The sequence below is a fragment of the Sphaeroforma arctica genome (genome assembly GCF_001186125.1).
Source record: "Sphaeroforma arctica JP610 unplaced genomic scaffold supercont1.26, whole genome shotgun sequence".
Taxonomy (NCBI): Eukaryota; class Ichthyosporea; order Ichthyophonida; genus Sphaeroforma; species Sphaeroforma arctica.
The window spans coordinates 213,165-227,673 of NW_014040532.1; the positions used below are offsets into that span (position 1 = coordinate 213,165).

At 42.5% G+C, this 14,509-nt stretch overlaps 2 protein-coding genes across 2 annotated transcripts in view; one reads left to right on the forward strand and one right to left on the reverse strand.

Annotated features, from left to right (window-relative positions):
• SARC_00758 (calcium-binding protein 39) overlaps window positions 1-3,657 on the forward strand; it is a gene marked incomplete at its 5' end in the record, with an annotated part of 6,654 nt that extends 2,997 nt beyond the window's left edge. The window contains 5 exons of the mRNA XM_014305562.1: window positions 1,299-1,421; window positions 2,086-2,151; window positions 2,608-2,751; window positions 3,141-3,246; window positions 3,537-3,657. Of these exons, the coding sequence (XP_014161037.1) occupies window positions 1,299-1,421; window positions 2,086-2,151; window positions 2,608-2,751; window positions 3,141-3,246; window positions 3,537-3,652 (555 nt within the window). The 3' untranslated portion in view covers window positions 3,653-3,657. The remainder of the gene's footprint in view (window positions 1-1,298; window positions 1,422-2,085; window positions 2,152-2,607; window positions 2,752-3,140; window positions 3,247-3,536) is intronic.
• Window positions 3,658-9,839: 6,182 nt separating this feature from the next.
• Window positions 9,840-14,248, reverse strand: SARC_00759 (hypothetical protein; the record flags this gene model as incomplete). The annotated part of the gene is made up of 6 exons (XM_014305563.1): window positions 9,840-11,200; window positions 11,601-11,652; window positions 12,296-12,375; window positions 12,915-12,965; window positions 13,256-13,338; window positions 14,112-14,248. 6 exons carry the CDS (start codon window positions 14,246-14,248, stop codon window positions 11,181-11,183), a joined length of 423 nt encoding a protein of 140 aa, XP_014161038.1. The 3' UTR covers window positions 9,840-11,180.
• Window positions 14,249-14,509: the final 261 nt, after the last annotated feature.

The window sequence follows — 14,509 nt, forward strand, 5'->3', positions numbered from 1 at the left end:
TGTTGATAAGTATGTTTGTACATGTTGATAGGTAAGTTTGTGGATGTTGATAAGTATGTTTGTACATGTTGATAAGTATGTTTTTACATGTTGAAAAGTATGTTTGTACATGCTGATAAGTATGTTTGTAGATGTTGATAAGTATGTCTGTACGTGTTGATAAGTATGTGTGTGTATTGGCCATCCTCAAATCGACTCTGCTATTCCAAGTATGTTTCTATATGTTGATAGATAGGTGTGTATGTCTTTTGGGGGGTGATGATCATTCGCACTTTATCACTGCTACTGCACGCATGCTTCAATATACACAATTGGTATACGTCGACTAGACATACTCGCGTGCATGTAACTTAAGTGTGGCGATGGTATATATTGTTATGTGCGTGTGGGTGTGGTTGTTGAATGCGCAGTATTGCGTCGTTAGGCCACCCGTATAAGTTGTGTACCCAATTCCAATTTATTTCAGCTAAAATCCCTGGTGTTCGAAAATGGGTATGGTGCTGTTTCGGTTTTATTGTACCATACCAATCATGACTATCCTTAGGCTGCTAATTCAAAGGCAAATGTGCGGAACTTTATTGTGTGTGCTCGTGACCCGCCTGTGTACTTCTGTGAATGTACTACCGCATATGTGTGTACGGTAACCGCTGCTTTGCTTCCTGTGGCTGTGATCCGGATAAGCAGTATCGTGCGCATGGGATTGTGCGGCATGGCCTATAGCGAATGCTGCCATGACAGTTGTATGTGGGGGTGGATAAGTGGGCAACTATGGCTCCTGGGCGTTTATTGGTTGACAGATCCAATACCCCATGGGCAGTTGTGTATGTTTGTCCTTGCGTGCTTGTGTACGTCTCATTTGCACTGCTGTCCGTGTGCGAGGCATTCCCCCATGTCTTGGCACATGTGTAGTTGTGCTTGTGATTTGCACATGTGTAGTTGTGCTCGTGATTTGCACATGTGTAGTTGTGCTTGTGATTTGCACATGTGTAGTTGTGCTCGTGATTTTGATGTCCTCCTACGTACTGTAGCATGTATTTCCCCCGTGCACCCAATCTCGGCTCATCCACTCTCGCACACGCCAACCGGTTTATTAATCCCTGCTCAAATACGCGGCGTCTGGGCCTCTGTTTCCATCAACGTAGACATGCGATACACATTCTCGTACGCACTCTCATAACCATGTGATGTGTATTTGCATGTATGCTTGTGCTTACCCCTCTCATAACCATGTGATGTGTATTTGCATGTGTATTTTCATATGTGCTTGTGCTTATCCCGTTCATCCTCATCTGCCACAGTTCTTCACGTATGTCGAGCTGCCCACGTTCGATGTTGCTGCAGATGCGTTTGCGACATTTAAGGAACTCATTACGCGGCACAAGGTGGTGGTGGCAGAGGTGCTTGAGGCTAAATACGAGGAGGTATGCATGCGCACACTTTCTGTATATATGTATAGGTATAGGTATATATATATATATATATATATATATATATATATATATATATATATATATATGTATGTATGCATGTATGTATATATATATATATATATATATGTATGTGTGTGTGTTGTATATGTGTATATGTAGATGTATATGTATATGTATATGTATATGCATATGCATATATATATATATATATATATATATATATATATATATATTTTATATATATGTATATATATATATAAATGTATGTATGTATGTATGTAGATATGTATGCATATATGTATAAATGTGTATATATTCATGTCTGTCAGTATGTCCGTATGTATGTGTCTATTTATGTATGATATATATATATATATATGCGTGTGTAGGTGTGTGTGTGTATATACATACATATACATATATATATGTATGTATATATATATACATATATCTTTGTATATTGCATAATATATATATATATTGTATTTATTTATTATTGAATTTATATAGCGCTTATAGCCATCTGCACCCTTTGCATATTTGTTGGTATTCGGTGCTAAATGTTCCTGTCCTCATTCTTAGGACTTACAGCCATCTATCTTCACATATATATTAAAATTCCGTCCTCAACGCCCCCTGTCTACTTTTATTGTAGTTCTTCAAACACTACGACAATCTGCTGGACTCCAGCAATTACGTCACCAGGCGCCAGTCGTTAAAGGTATGTTGCACGCACGTGCACCGAGTATGGACTGTGACTCTTACACGAGCAAGCTTGTATTGTATGGCTTGGTATCCACTTTGTCTGATATGTTTGCGCTGTTTATAGTGAATCGCTATTCTTTGCATTCGGGGGCTCGCCGCTAAGGTGACGGCGTGGGTTGGAATCAGTTGCTTTCTCGTAGCATCTGCCTGTGTGTAGACTTACTACTACAAATGCTCTGTGGCCCTTATCTCGTACATACCTCCGTGCCTGTTCCACGTCAGCTATGTCACAAGGAAACAACCCAGAGAACGACTACACGTACAAATACTGCCGCGTGTATCAATCTATAGGCGCGAGTTTATGGGCATAAATATACGCCTGCTCATATGTACACACATATATGTCTGTATACATGGACATAAGCGTATAGCTCTGCTTGACCATTTCTGACACCACCCGCACCATTCGCAGCTTCTGGGCGAGATTCTGTTGGATCGGGCCAACTTCAACATAATGACTAGATATATCTGCGGACCGGAGAATCTGAAGCGCATGATGAACTTGCTCAGAAGCAAAAGCAGGAACATCCAATTCGAAGCCTTCCATGTGTTCAAGGTACGATACCGTGCTTTAGGTGCGTATACAGGTCTGCATGTGCCGTACGAATATAGATCACATTTGTTGTATGCCTAAACCTGGGAATCTCGCGAATCTGAGCCTGCTTCATGTTCACTGCATGTATTTGCTATGTTACGAATATAGAACACATCGGCCGTGAATTCGTGCTGAAGCTGGCTCATAGTTCATGGGCGCACGCCTGTCTGTACCAATTGTGTCGGACATGGCGTGTGTATATACTCGGTGGATGCTGTGGTTCGATTCATCCTTGAAAAGTCCTGTTAGGGGCCTGTTCATGCTTTTACCCTACCGTGCATATTCACCTCTACTTCATTTCAATTCTTCTCACTATCTTTACCTGTACTTTACTTTTTTCTTCTTCTCAGGTGTTTGTTGCCAATCCAAATAAGCCCGAGCCTATCCTCAACATTTTGCTGAAGAACAAGGAGAAACTGGTCGATTTCTTGAACAAGTTTCACAACGATCGCACGGGTATGCACATATGTTTGAATGTGTGTATGGGTGTGTATTAGGTGGTAATATTGAGTGTTTAGGTGTATATACGGGAATTGGAGATGTATGCGAGGGTGCTGAAGAGTGCGTATGTGCATTAACAGTATATGTATGACTGATTGCAAGTATGTGCAGGAGTATATTGGGTGTAAATGTATATTGTATGTATATACGGTTTTCACATATAGTTAACATATCGATATACAAAACATGACCAATCACGTGCCCTATCTAATCTTCGTTTACTAACCCACTGTATATACTCGCAGATGATGAACAATTCAACGACGAGAAGGCCTATCTTATGAAACAGATCCAAAATTTACATCCGGCGTCGGCGTCTAATGCCGCCAATCCTGGTGGCAGCAGTCCTCAGCCCGTATAAAGTCCTAATTTTCAACTAATACTATTGGATCAAATGTCCCAATTTCTTTTACTACTCGGGTCAAAAACCAAGTTTTTTGGGCACTTTTTAAATCTGCTTTGCATCAGAAGTGTGTACCTCCGTCCGTGACATACGCAGATGTTTCTGTAGGAATCTCGCGTGTGGGCGGCACTCAATAGAAATTGCATTGTTCGTGTGGAAGCGATGATCTATCTTGTAGGTACCCTTGTTTAACAGATTTTGAAAGCAAAGAGTATCCGTAGCCAACTCTGAGGAGCATATTAAATATCTGGTGGATTTTGACGTAGTAAGCAACCCACACAAGGTCGCAAAACATACTTGCGCACAGATGTTCGGTCAAGAATGGTCTCCTGTCGTTTAAGCTTTAAAGAGGGTTACACGTCTCAGCATCTCGATCTATGGACAATGTCGACTATGTCTGGTTATTTTTTAAATTTTATACGGGCCTTTTCGATCTATAGGTATCGACTGTCTGGTTCTGTTTTCAACTGTAAGGCCTCTCGATCTATAGATATCGAATATGTGTGTTTCTGTTTTTTAACTGTACAGAGGCCTCTCGATCTGTAGATACCGACTATGTGTGGTTCGATTTTTTAACTGTACAGCTCTCGATCTATAGATATCGACTATGTCTGGTTGTATTTTAAACTGTAAGGCATCATGATTTATGAATATCGACTATGTTCGGTTCTGTTTTTGAACTGTAAGGCATCTCAACCTATGAATATCGACTTTGTCTGGTTCTGTTTTGATACAGTATGGCCTCTATGCAAATGGACTATGTCTAGTTCTCTCATGTTTCTGTAAAGCCTCTCGATCTATAGATGTCGACTATGTCTGGTAGTGTTTATAACCGTAACGCCTCAAGACCTATGGACATCGACTATGTCTGGTTCTGTCATGGCATTGTGATGCCTCTCGATCTAAAGATATTGACTTAATGTAATTCCATCTATGGATATCGACTATATTCGGTTCTGTCATGGTGCGGTAACGCCTCTTGATCAATAGGTATCGACTATGTCTAGTTCTGAATTTAACTCTAAAGGCATCTAGATCTATAGATCGACTATGTCTGGTTCTGTCATGGCATTGTTATGCCTCTCGATCTATAGATATTGACTATGTTCGGTCCTGTTTTTTAATTGCAATGCACTTTCATCTATGGATATCGACTATATTCGGTTCTGTCATGGTGCGGTAACGCCTCTTGATCAATAGGTATCGACTATGTCTAGTTCTGAATTTAACTCTAAAGGCATCTAGATCTATAGATCGGACTATGTCTGGATCTGCTTTTTAACTGTAAGGGTTTTGTAAGAAATCTGAATCTATGGATATCGACTATGTCTGGTTCTATCTTGATACTGCAAGGCCTTTTGATCAATGGATATCGACTCCATTTGATTCTATCATGTTTCTGTATTAAAAGCCTCTCGATCTATAGATATCTACTATGTCTGATTTTTACTTCTAGTTGCAAGGCATCTTTATTTATGCAAATCAAATATGTTTGGGTCCACCTTGTAAGTTGGAAGCCTAATGGGCGCAACACGAATAATCCAGTTTTGTTGCTCGAGCACAATGTTACATGCTTCCGTTCCACCATGTTTATATAATTGTTGTTGTGGAATGCAGTATGCTATCATAGAATATGACAGTTTTCAGTTCGGAAGAAGTTTGCATTTATATAAACCTGCCTTAGGCTACAAAAGGCGTATGCGTATTCTAATCATTGCATTCGATATAATTGATTGAGTTACAACGAAGAGAATTAGTTGACGTGTACTGTGGGGCCCTTCCACTCGTTGTCGTTGAAGTTATTACCATGTTGTCCAGCGAAATCGTATAGACTTAGTCAGTAATCATGTTGGATAGTTATATTATCCCTGAAATCGTATAGACTTAGTCAGTAATTATGTTGGATAGTTATATCTTCATCAAACACAACCTTGCCGTCAATTCGATGCCCGTGGACCAACGAGACCCTACAGTATAGAAAACCAACAGGTGTTGCAAGACTGTTCCCTAAGATACCATACAACTCAATCTTGCCATCTTCATGGTGCATTTTGGTAGCTACGGCAACACCATTCGCTCAAATTGGCGTAACATCCTTCCTTGATATCCAGAGGACATACGGCCCCAGTGTGTGCTAACGTCATCGATAGCTTCGTTGTGGAAGAAATAACCTTCGAGCACCATCTCTGAGAATACCTTGCACGTTGTTAACATCACCTGAGTGCCATCTCACGTCAATTCATTCTATATAGACGGCACAGCCACCTGAGTGCTTGCTGGGCATTCACCAGGCTCATTGTGACCCTATAATTGCAACCGTCAGTCTCAAAGCCACGAGTGCAGAATCGTGATTTTCACCTCAAGATAGCCCACTTCCCGAAATCAAAACTCGCTTCCACAACGGCCATCGCACCGCTGCAGCCTGATTGTGAACTCGATTGGTTCGTCGATTTTGTTCATACCAGCAAGGTAGATGATATCGCCATTTCCGGCCTTTTGAATTGCATATGACAAACTGTCGCAGCACCTATTATTCACAACACGGTACCACTGCTTCTCATAATCGGATTTTCACTTTCGACTTTCTTCTTCAAACATTTAATGGTCGCGGGCTAAGGGGTACCGGGTGAACATTTTCAGTACTTTTTCTGACGTTACCGCACATAGTACATCGGCAACAATGCTGGTAATATAGGTACATATTTATGATAGCATCACACTGGAATAACATTTCATAGTTTTTATGGCGCATTTGAAAGGGGAGGTTGAGGAATCGTAATTGGAAGAGTTTGGCGCTGTTATGATAAGAGTCTTGCATCGAACTTCAGTGATAAGTATAGTTATATGACAGCTTGGACCACTACTAAAGTATCAAAAGCAATGATATTAGTATCAATGCTGAAGAACAGCTGAATATCCATTAACTATTGCACGGCCGTGGATATTCATTACTTTAGCAAAAGAGTTCGGTAAACTTGTGAAGATCGCAGTTTTGTAAGGCAGCACAGTTTACCAGTGAAAATTCCAAAACCTCTAACTTCTTAACCTGTCAAGTGATATGATATTCAACTAGACTCTGTAACGCCGAAGGGGCAAGTGGCGCTGCAGAGAGAGTTGTCGAGGGTAGCACTGAACTACTCACAGCATTTGATCTAGTCTAGCAGCGATACTTAGTGAATTTAGCTGCGGTAGTAGTCAATGTTGTACCGATCACTGGTTGCGGCTACAGTGGAATTTACGGGAGCGGTGTTTACAGACGCAGTTGAGCTGGCAGGATTTGAAGCCGTGGTTGTCGCGGCGGTTGTATGTACAGGCTGACAGGAGTAATTTGTTGTCTGCCTAGTCTTCAAAGTAGCTGACAATGTGAATGTGGATGCCGCGCTTTTTATTGTAAACGCTGTGGAAGCCATACCAATTTCTGAGTAGCGACGTATTGAATACCAACAACTTAAACCTGTAAACCGTAGGTGATGTCGATGTCGATGCCGATGCTGATGGCACTGGGGCAGCGGCTTGAGAGGCAGCAGACCAAGCGGTCGCTAGGTGGCGCAACCGACTGAGTTGGCGAGCAGGATGGCAAGGCCACAGTTGATTGCAATGCAGATTTGAAGGCACTGGTGATATTGATTTCGATAAGGACTGCGAAAGACACAATCGGAGTTGTGGGTTGCGACGGTGATTGAGACGGGAAGAAAACTATAGATTGCGACGGAGACTGCGATGAAACTGGCGACGCTGATTGAGTAGCAGCGACTACTGGTGCCACGGCAGGCGCGATCCTTTGAAACTGCTCACTATGTCCTATTCTCTGCTTTCGATTTAATTTCGATGTCACCAGTTCCGAGAGAAGAAACATTGATAAACACCTCAGTATGGTACTTCGCAATCATAACATACAGCGCATATCGTTCTGAGGGTCGGAAATTTAAGCAGGCGATCATGCGTGATTACGCAACACAGCACGCCTCAACTACCACCACTTAGAATCTGTCAAATCTATACTTTCTGCTTGTAGGATGGCTGGCGCTTTGAAAATGGTCGTAAAATAGGTTCATTGTGGAGTAGAGATCCGGTGAGCAAGGCCAATACATGAACGTCAAAGAAGTCACCATCGATATTGCTTAAGCTGAGTGCGACCGCCAAGAAGCAGCAGGCTATATCGGTCAGGTTTCCGAGATCAAAGCCTTCTATATTTATGACTTGTTTGCACTCGCGAAGTCGGGTAATAGAGCCAGGACAATGGATATAGTCACCACAGGTAGCAACCTGGCCGATAGCATAAAACTGACACCAGTCTCTTCACAGTGCCAATGCTATCGGATTCGACCACTGCCCTAGCAGCAATACGACGCAGACTGGCAGCTGCAAGCCGATTGGCCAGCAGCACTCGCTCAACGTCCGGGAGCTCCCAACTATGCGGTGGGATTATGGGGTGTTCCCTCGCCTAGACTAGGGAGTCTGATGAAGTACAACTGAACCTTCGATTCTATACAAACAATGGTCTCTGATTCTGAAGCAAATTTCACAGCAATATTTAATGGGAACCTCGCGCACTATGATGAAATTGCTTAAATACTGGCTTATCACAGACGATGGGACAAGGAGGTATGCCTGCTAGTGTTCCCCGGGATCAATGATGATAAACGTGCTTCGCCGGTTGAATTCACAGTAAACCCTGGCAGTATCGATTTGCACCCTGTGAATCAAAGTTCAATGGTGACCAATTATAGAGCCTGGCGAGTTTCACTAAGCCATAGACCTGGCCGAATCTTTGGGCGTTCAACTACCACCGTGGCGATTCGTGGCTGTTTCCGTCGACCTACGACCTTGGGAGGTGTCGATGTCTTTTCATACCAAGCATGGTTCAGTCTCAACGGCATCGCTGCTGGCATCGCTAGACAATACGATATCAAAACCAATCGTTATAAACGTATTGTGCCTGCACTGTTGCTACCAGTATATCGACCTGCAGCTCCGCGCTCCGATGCTATCAACCACGCTCAAGGAGAATATGAATCGTCAGCAAGCTAAAACCCATAGTTATGCGATGATTATATAGAGCGAAGCCGTGACCGACGTAAACAGCTCAGCCCACATTGCGGTTACAACATTCGCAACAGGGCGAATAACTATGTTTTGTTTATGGTGGTTGGGCATAAGCCGTCTTCCGCTGCATGTGCCCTCGTATTTAACCTATGAATCAATTCAGCCCTTTGCCTGTGGGTTTCAGTCCCGTTCGACAAGATGATTTACACCACACTCGTTGGGAGAAAGCGCCACAACCGTACAGCCAACGCGTTTGCTTCACACGGCCGATTAATATACATGGAAGTCGTCGAGCTCTTGTCGTGACATCTCAAGCCTGCATTCGAGTTCATCGGTCATATAATACTTCGGTGCTACTCTATGATCTGCCCCAGGCCAGACTGAAATAGTACATAAGCGCAGCACAAGCAATTTCGGGCTGAAAGTCAATTTCACAGCTGCTGGTATTCTGTCACATCTTGTTGATCCTCTGACATCTCACTCATATCGCAGAGGTTTTGTGGCTAGCGCAGTATCACTACATCGTGATGGGAATTGCGTTAAGTCATATGTTGCGGATATAATCCTACAAAGGGTACCTTGCTTCTATGGGCACTACGGTGGTTGAAACCACAAATAAAATGGTCGCAGAATTTAATATGCTATTTATGTCTTATCATCGTGCATGGAATGACGTCCGTGAATTTATGGTTATCACTGATTATACTATCCCTAATAATACTATCACTGATTGCAGAATTCCAGACTTACAAGGCATTCCTTCAAAATAGGTTTATCTTGCTTTTCTACGGGGTATGAAAGCGAGGAAACAGAAGGTCCACTGAACAGTCTGTTTATCTCACGTCCCACCCGCCTCTCCTTTTTTTTTATCTGTTCAGCTCTAAACAGGGCTCGAAGGAGTACCGATACGGTTTATCGTGGAAGAGATAGGACATCAGGAATAATACGCATATTTACGCATGAATTGGAATTTAAAACGTTCATATCAAACATTCACAACTATTAAAGGAATTTCCTTTTATTCATAGAGTTTAGACCGCGGTCCACGCAGAGACGCACATGCCTTTAAAAAGAATAAAAAAATGTAGAAAAGCCACTGCGGCCATCCATGGCATTCGATATAAAGCAGCATATCTCGTTCGAAAGTTAAGTACTACTTAATATTATCCTCTAGAGGCTGCTTAATGCTTATCTTGTAGAATGCGATTATGTATATTTTTACACATACGAGGGTTGTTGAGAGCTGGAGGCATTAGAAGTTGGTGGTGTTTGATGCATTTTATCAGATCAGGTCGGTACCGATTACAACTTGCACTTTGCGCGGCCGCGTAAGTTTATGGGCATTGATTGTTATTGATTGATTAAGCTTACTAGTGCTACTTCGTCAATTGATTAAGCCTGGTAGTGTACTACTTCGTCAATTTTAAACAATCAGTGTTGTGAAATAAATCTAGTGCAGCAATTGAGATACTCAACCTATTTGCCAGCATAGTATGCCCTACAGGTTTTAGTGAGTCACGCTCTCACTCTACAGTGCGAGTGTGGTACTGCTAGCTGTCCAGTTTCCGTGACCTTTTTCAATCACTTTAAAACCTACGATTAGTAATGCTGCTGCATATTGTGCAATACCTATACCAGGGTTAATCTTGAAACTGCCCACTGTGTCCTGATACTCCTTTTTTTTCTGCTTTCGATTGAATTTCAATGTCACGAGTCCCGAGAGAAGAAACATTGATCAACACCTCAGTATGGTACTTCGCAATAATCGACATGCAGCACATAATATTCTGAGGGTCGGAAATTTAAGCATCCATTCACGAACAATGGTTTCAGTTGAACCGACAGAGTAATGAAGTTTGCTATCAAAATGACAATGTACACCCCTACTTACTCAGATAGTGCTTCATTGATACCCGAATGCTCGGAACTGTTGTGGCAGAGTTCCAAACTCAATTCCCCGCCCCGATTTGGTAATGTAGTAGCTATATGATCGTGAGCGTTCATTCCGACACTCATACTACAATCGTCATATAAAAGAGACTTTTTTTTATCTAAAAGTGACTAAAAATGCACACTTGCGTGTTTTGATGTAATGATCAGTGAGACTATATTGAAGCTTGTCCATGCCCTACACAGCACTAGCTGGCCTCAATAGTAAATATGACTGCATACCCCCTCATCATATGGCTATGTCTTGACCAACAAACACCCGACTTATAAAGTACTTAGGTCGAATCATATCAACGATATTGTTGCGATAGCAGGCGTTTCTCATTACAAGTGCACCTAAGTCAGTCGTGTGCGTCCGTGTATAATGCGAGCGTTCCGTTGGCCACTTCATCCGAACTGTGGTTACTAGTCGCCAGCAACGACTGTAGAAACATTCTAGAGACTGTTGCGGTATTGCGACTATCACGACAAGCATTCCTACGCCCCCTCATCATAGGACGAAACACCACACTGCTTAGCGTGAAAAATAGGATATTATGCAATCAGTATAGGCGCTACCGAATGTAATATAACATCAAATATGTGCTTAAAATGTTTTGAGTCTGCTAGGATAACACGTGAGTTACAACCCCGATGGTGATATACTCTTATTTGAAGGTGACGATACCCGCCACGCAGTACAAGTATGCATGGACCTCCAAACGTAGTACACGAATTGGAAGATCTTGAACATTTATAATCGAGCTAATCAAAGGCGACTGGGTGTCAACAGACCACAGAGATTCATTCAGACACAAGCAAAGCCAAATCACTCCAGAATACCATACGGGTATAAAACCCCCCAAGTGACCGAATACAAATACTGTCGTTGAATGGGCGGTACAAGTGAACCGTAGTTCCAATTGCCTACCTATGAAAAACAGAACAAAGACCGCAACTACTCCGCCGATCAGAAATTGAAGCTGTAGGGAGGACGCGAGCATGCAAAGGGTATAGAAATACAACAGGATGAGTAACGGGACTGAGTTTGAGGATACAAGACGAATTTGAAGCCAATTCATCCAACAAACCAGTACACTCTGCAGAGCCGCATACTGTCAGCTGTACACCCCCGACTTGTTCACCACAGAGGTTTGTTCCTGATGATATGCCGATAGCAGTGTGGATAGCAGGCGCTAATATAAATACATAAACCAATCAGATCGAGGGGTTGGCAACCCAGCCATAGGCCTTCACACACTAGACCTTAACATAGACGGCACAGACCCGCTTCAATTAAATGTGTCGTTCGACTGTATGCATCAGAAAGATGCGAGTGCTAGTCAGTCCATCAGACACTTTGCAGAGAAAGATGAGATGGACAGCCGCGTGAGAATACAGTGCGACTACAGAGGCCTGCCAACTCCGCCATGAACATAACAAGCGGAGTGACACTTTTCATAACGTATCCGAGTCAGATATACACATTGTGAGCCGGCAAACACTCAGAAACACTACATAGTAACACAAGCAATGTCTGTATACCACAGCGGTGCAATTAGGAAACGCCAGAGATCCACGGGCAAATAGAAAGGCAAGATCTAGCGCACGAGACGCTGAACATACCCTGATTTTCTGCCACCACATTTGTCTTCGCACTCGGTTGGACCCACTTCGGAAAGCTTCTGCACCCTCCATTAATCCCTCTGTATAGTTTGGGACCAAACGATGCCAATAAGTTTCGGTCATACTAAATAGCAATGCCGAGATGCACAATAGGTATAACATTTAAACATAGGTCTCCTTATCATAAAAATAATGTAGGTTCCCCAGAGAGTCAATCGCTATTTAGGTACAGAAATACCACATCCTCGCCACACTCATGGAGAGGAATATGCCGCTTAGTGACACACAGGCACCACGTGCACGTACGTCCTTCTCGTAACATTTGGCACAGAAGAAACACACCAAATCGACATATGTCCAGTACGGCCGTGTAAACGACTCACAACTGGCGACAACATCACACCATTAGACTACGCAATGTACAAGACAGAATATGTGTATTGTCAGCCCATCTCAAAGGATGATAAAAATATATATTTTCTCGGGAACAACGTATATAGTCAGCCCATATCAAAGGATGATAACACTATATCGTTGCTCGTGAACAGAATACCTATGAAGCGGTGTAAATGTGATGCTGTGGCAGTACAACATGTAGCCAATAGCTAGGTACGCATACCTGATCTCTCCTCAATTTGTTCCAACCTATCGCCCCGATCTAATACCTTCCCTGTAGGTGTCATAGTTTACCAGAACAAGAGAAAACAGGTCAGAATTTTATCTGCGGCAGAACAGTGAGTGTACCGTTTGTTTAGCTTTGTAGAGACAGGTAACACATGTGCAAGTATACAAGAAAGACAAGGAATAAACCTTTATGTCAGCAGATTCAAGGGGGTGTAAAGTAAAATAAAATCCCGAACTGTCTAACAACTTTACCTACCAAGAAGAGCTATTTCTAAGCCAATGGGCGAAGCAACCCATGACCAGAGTACAAAAAGACAGTCATGATTACGCACATACCAATATTGTCTTTCATGACATCCACAACGGAGTCCACTCCCCGTTGCACTCGATTCATCCCACTCATACTTCTGTCGGTATCTCTAAACGACAATAGGTCGAACATAGAGGCGAGTGAACATCAACTATACTTAAAGAGCTTGAGGTGCTTATATACGTATCCCTAAACAGTAACAGATCAAACATACCCTGTGATCGAACTCAACACGTGAGGAATATATTGATTCGTCAGTACTAAAGCGCAAGCAAGCGAAAACCATTCAAAAACACACTTCTGAATACTACAGTCAGCCGGTCTGCGGGTGACTGTTGGCAGCTAATTAGCATACTTCCGAATACACGCACATTGTCTGGAGTCGAAATAGCTTAAGCGCCAGCACCACAGATATGAAAGATTTACAGAAATGATTGCCCCCCACACACCACAATCCAATTATACAATCACTATTCGACCCTAAATAGCACAATACTATTCGATATATGAATCTGTGTGAGCTCCTTTGCTCAGTTTCGGCGCTACAATAGCACGACTAGAGCACTTGTGCAACCTGGTGCAAAAAAGGCTTTTCCTACGTATACAATGCGACTTTCTATGTCACATGACAGACGCTACTTAAACTGTCAACTCATCGGTATACTCACAATTTGCGACATGCCGTGAACATAAAGGTAATACCATAGCATCACAGATGCTACCTTTATGGGGTAGCCTATCATACAGTCCACCCAATCATCATCAAATGACAAGATTCCACACACACCACCTTCAGGATGAGCAATTACAAAGCACCTCACACACAGGTTAGGGCGTGAAATTTCAGCACTACACAACATACATTTGACAAGCATGACATACAAAAGGGGATCATCGTCACTATCCTCTGCATCTCCGAATAAATCATCCTGTGTGGGGAGAGTGAATGAGCACCAGATGGACACGCAATGATGAGATATACGCGTTTTGTATGCCGGAAATTCGAGGATTTCAGCCATGTAAAATTTAGTTCAAGTTAAAGAAACATTGCAACAATAAACCTAAAAAAAAGAAAATATATACAATCAGACCCCTTCGATTCTCGCCAAGAATTCAAAATAGGAACACTATCGGCTATTTTGATCCGAGTGCGCGACAGAACAAATAACAAAGGCACACACACACCGTGACCAACCCTCCATTCTCAACCAAATTAATTTAAAAAAAATCACTCCGTAGCAGAATCGCCGACTCAATGTATACCAACGAAGTATAACTAT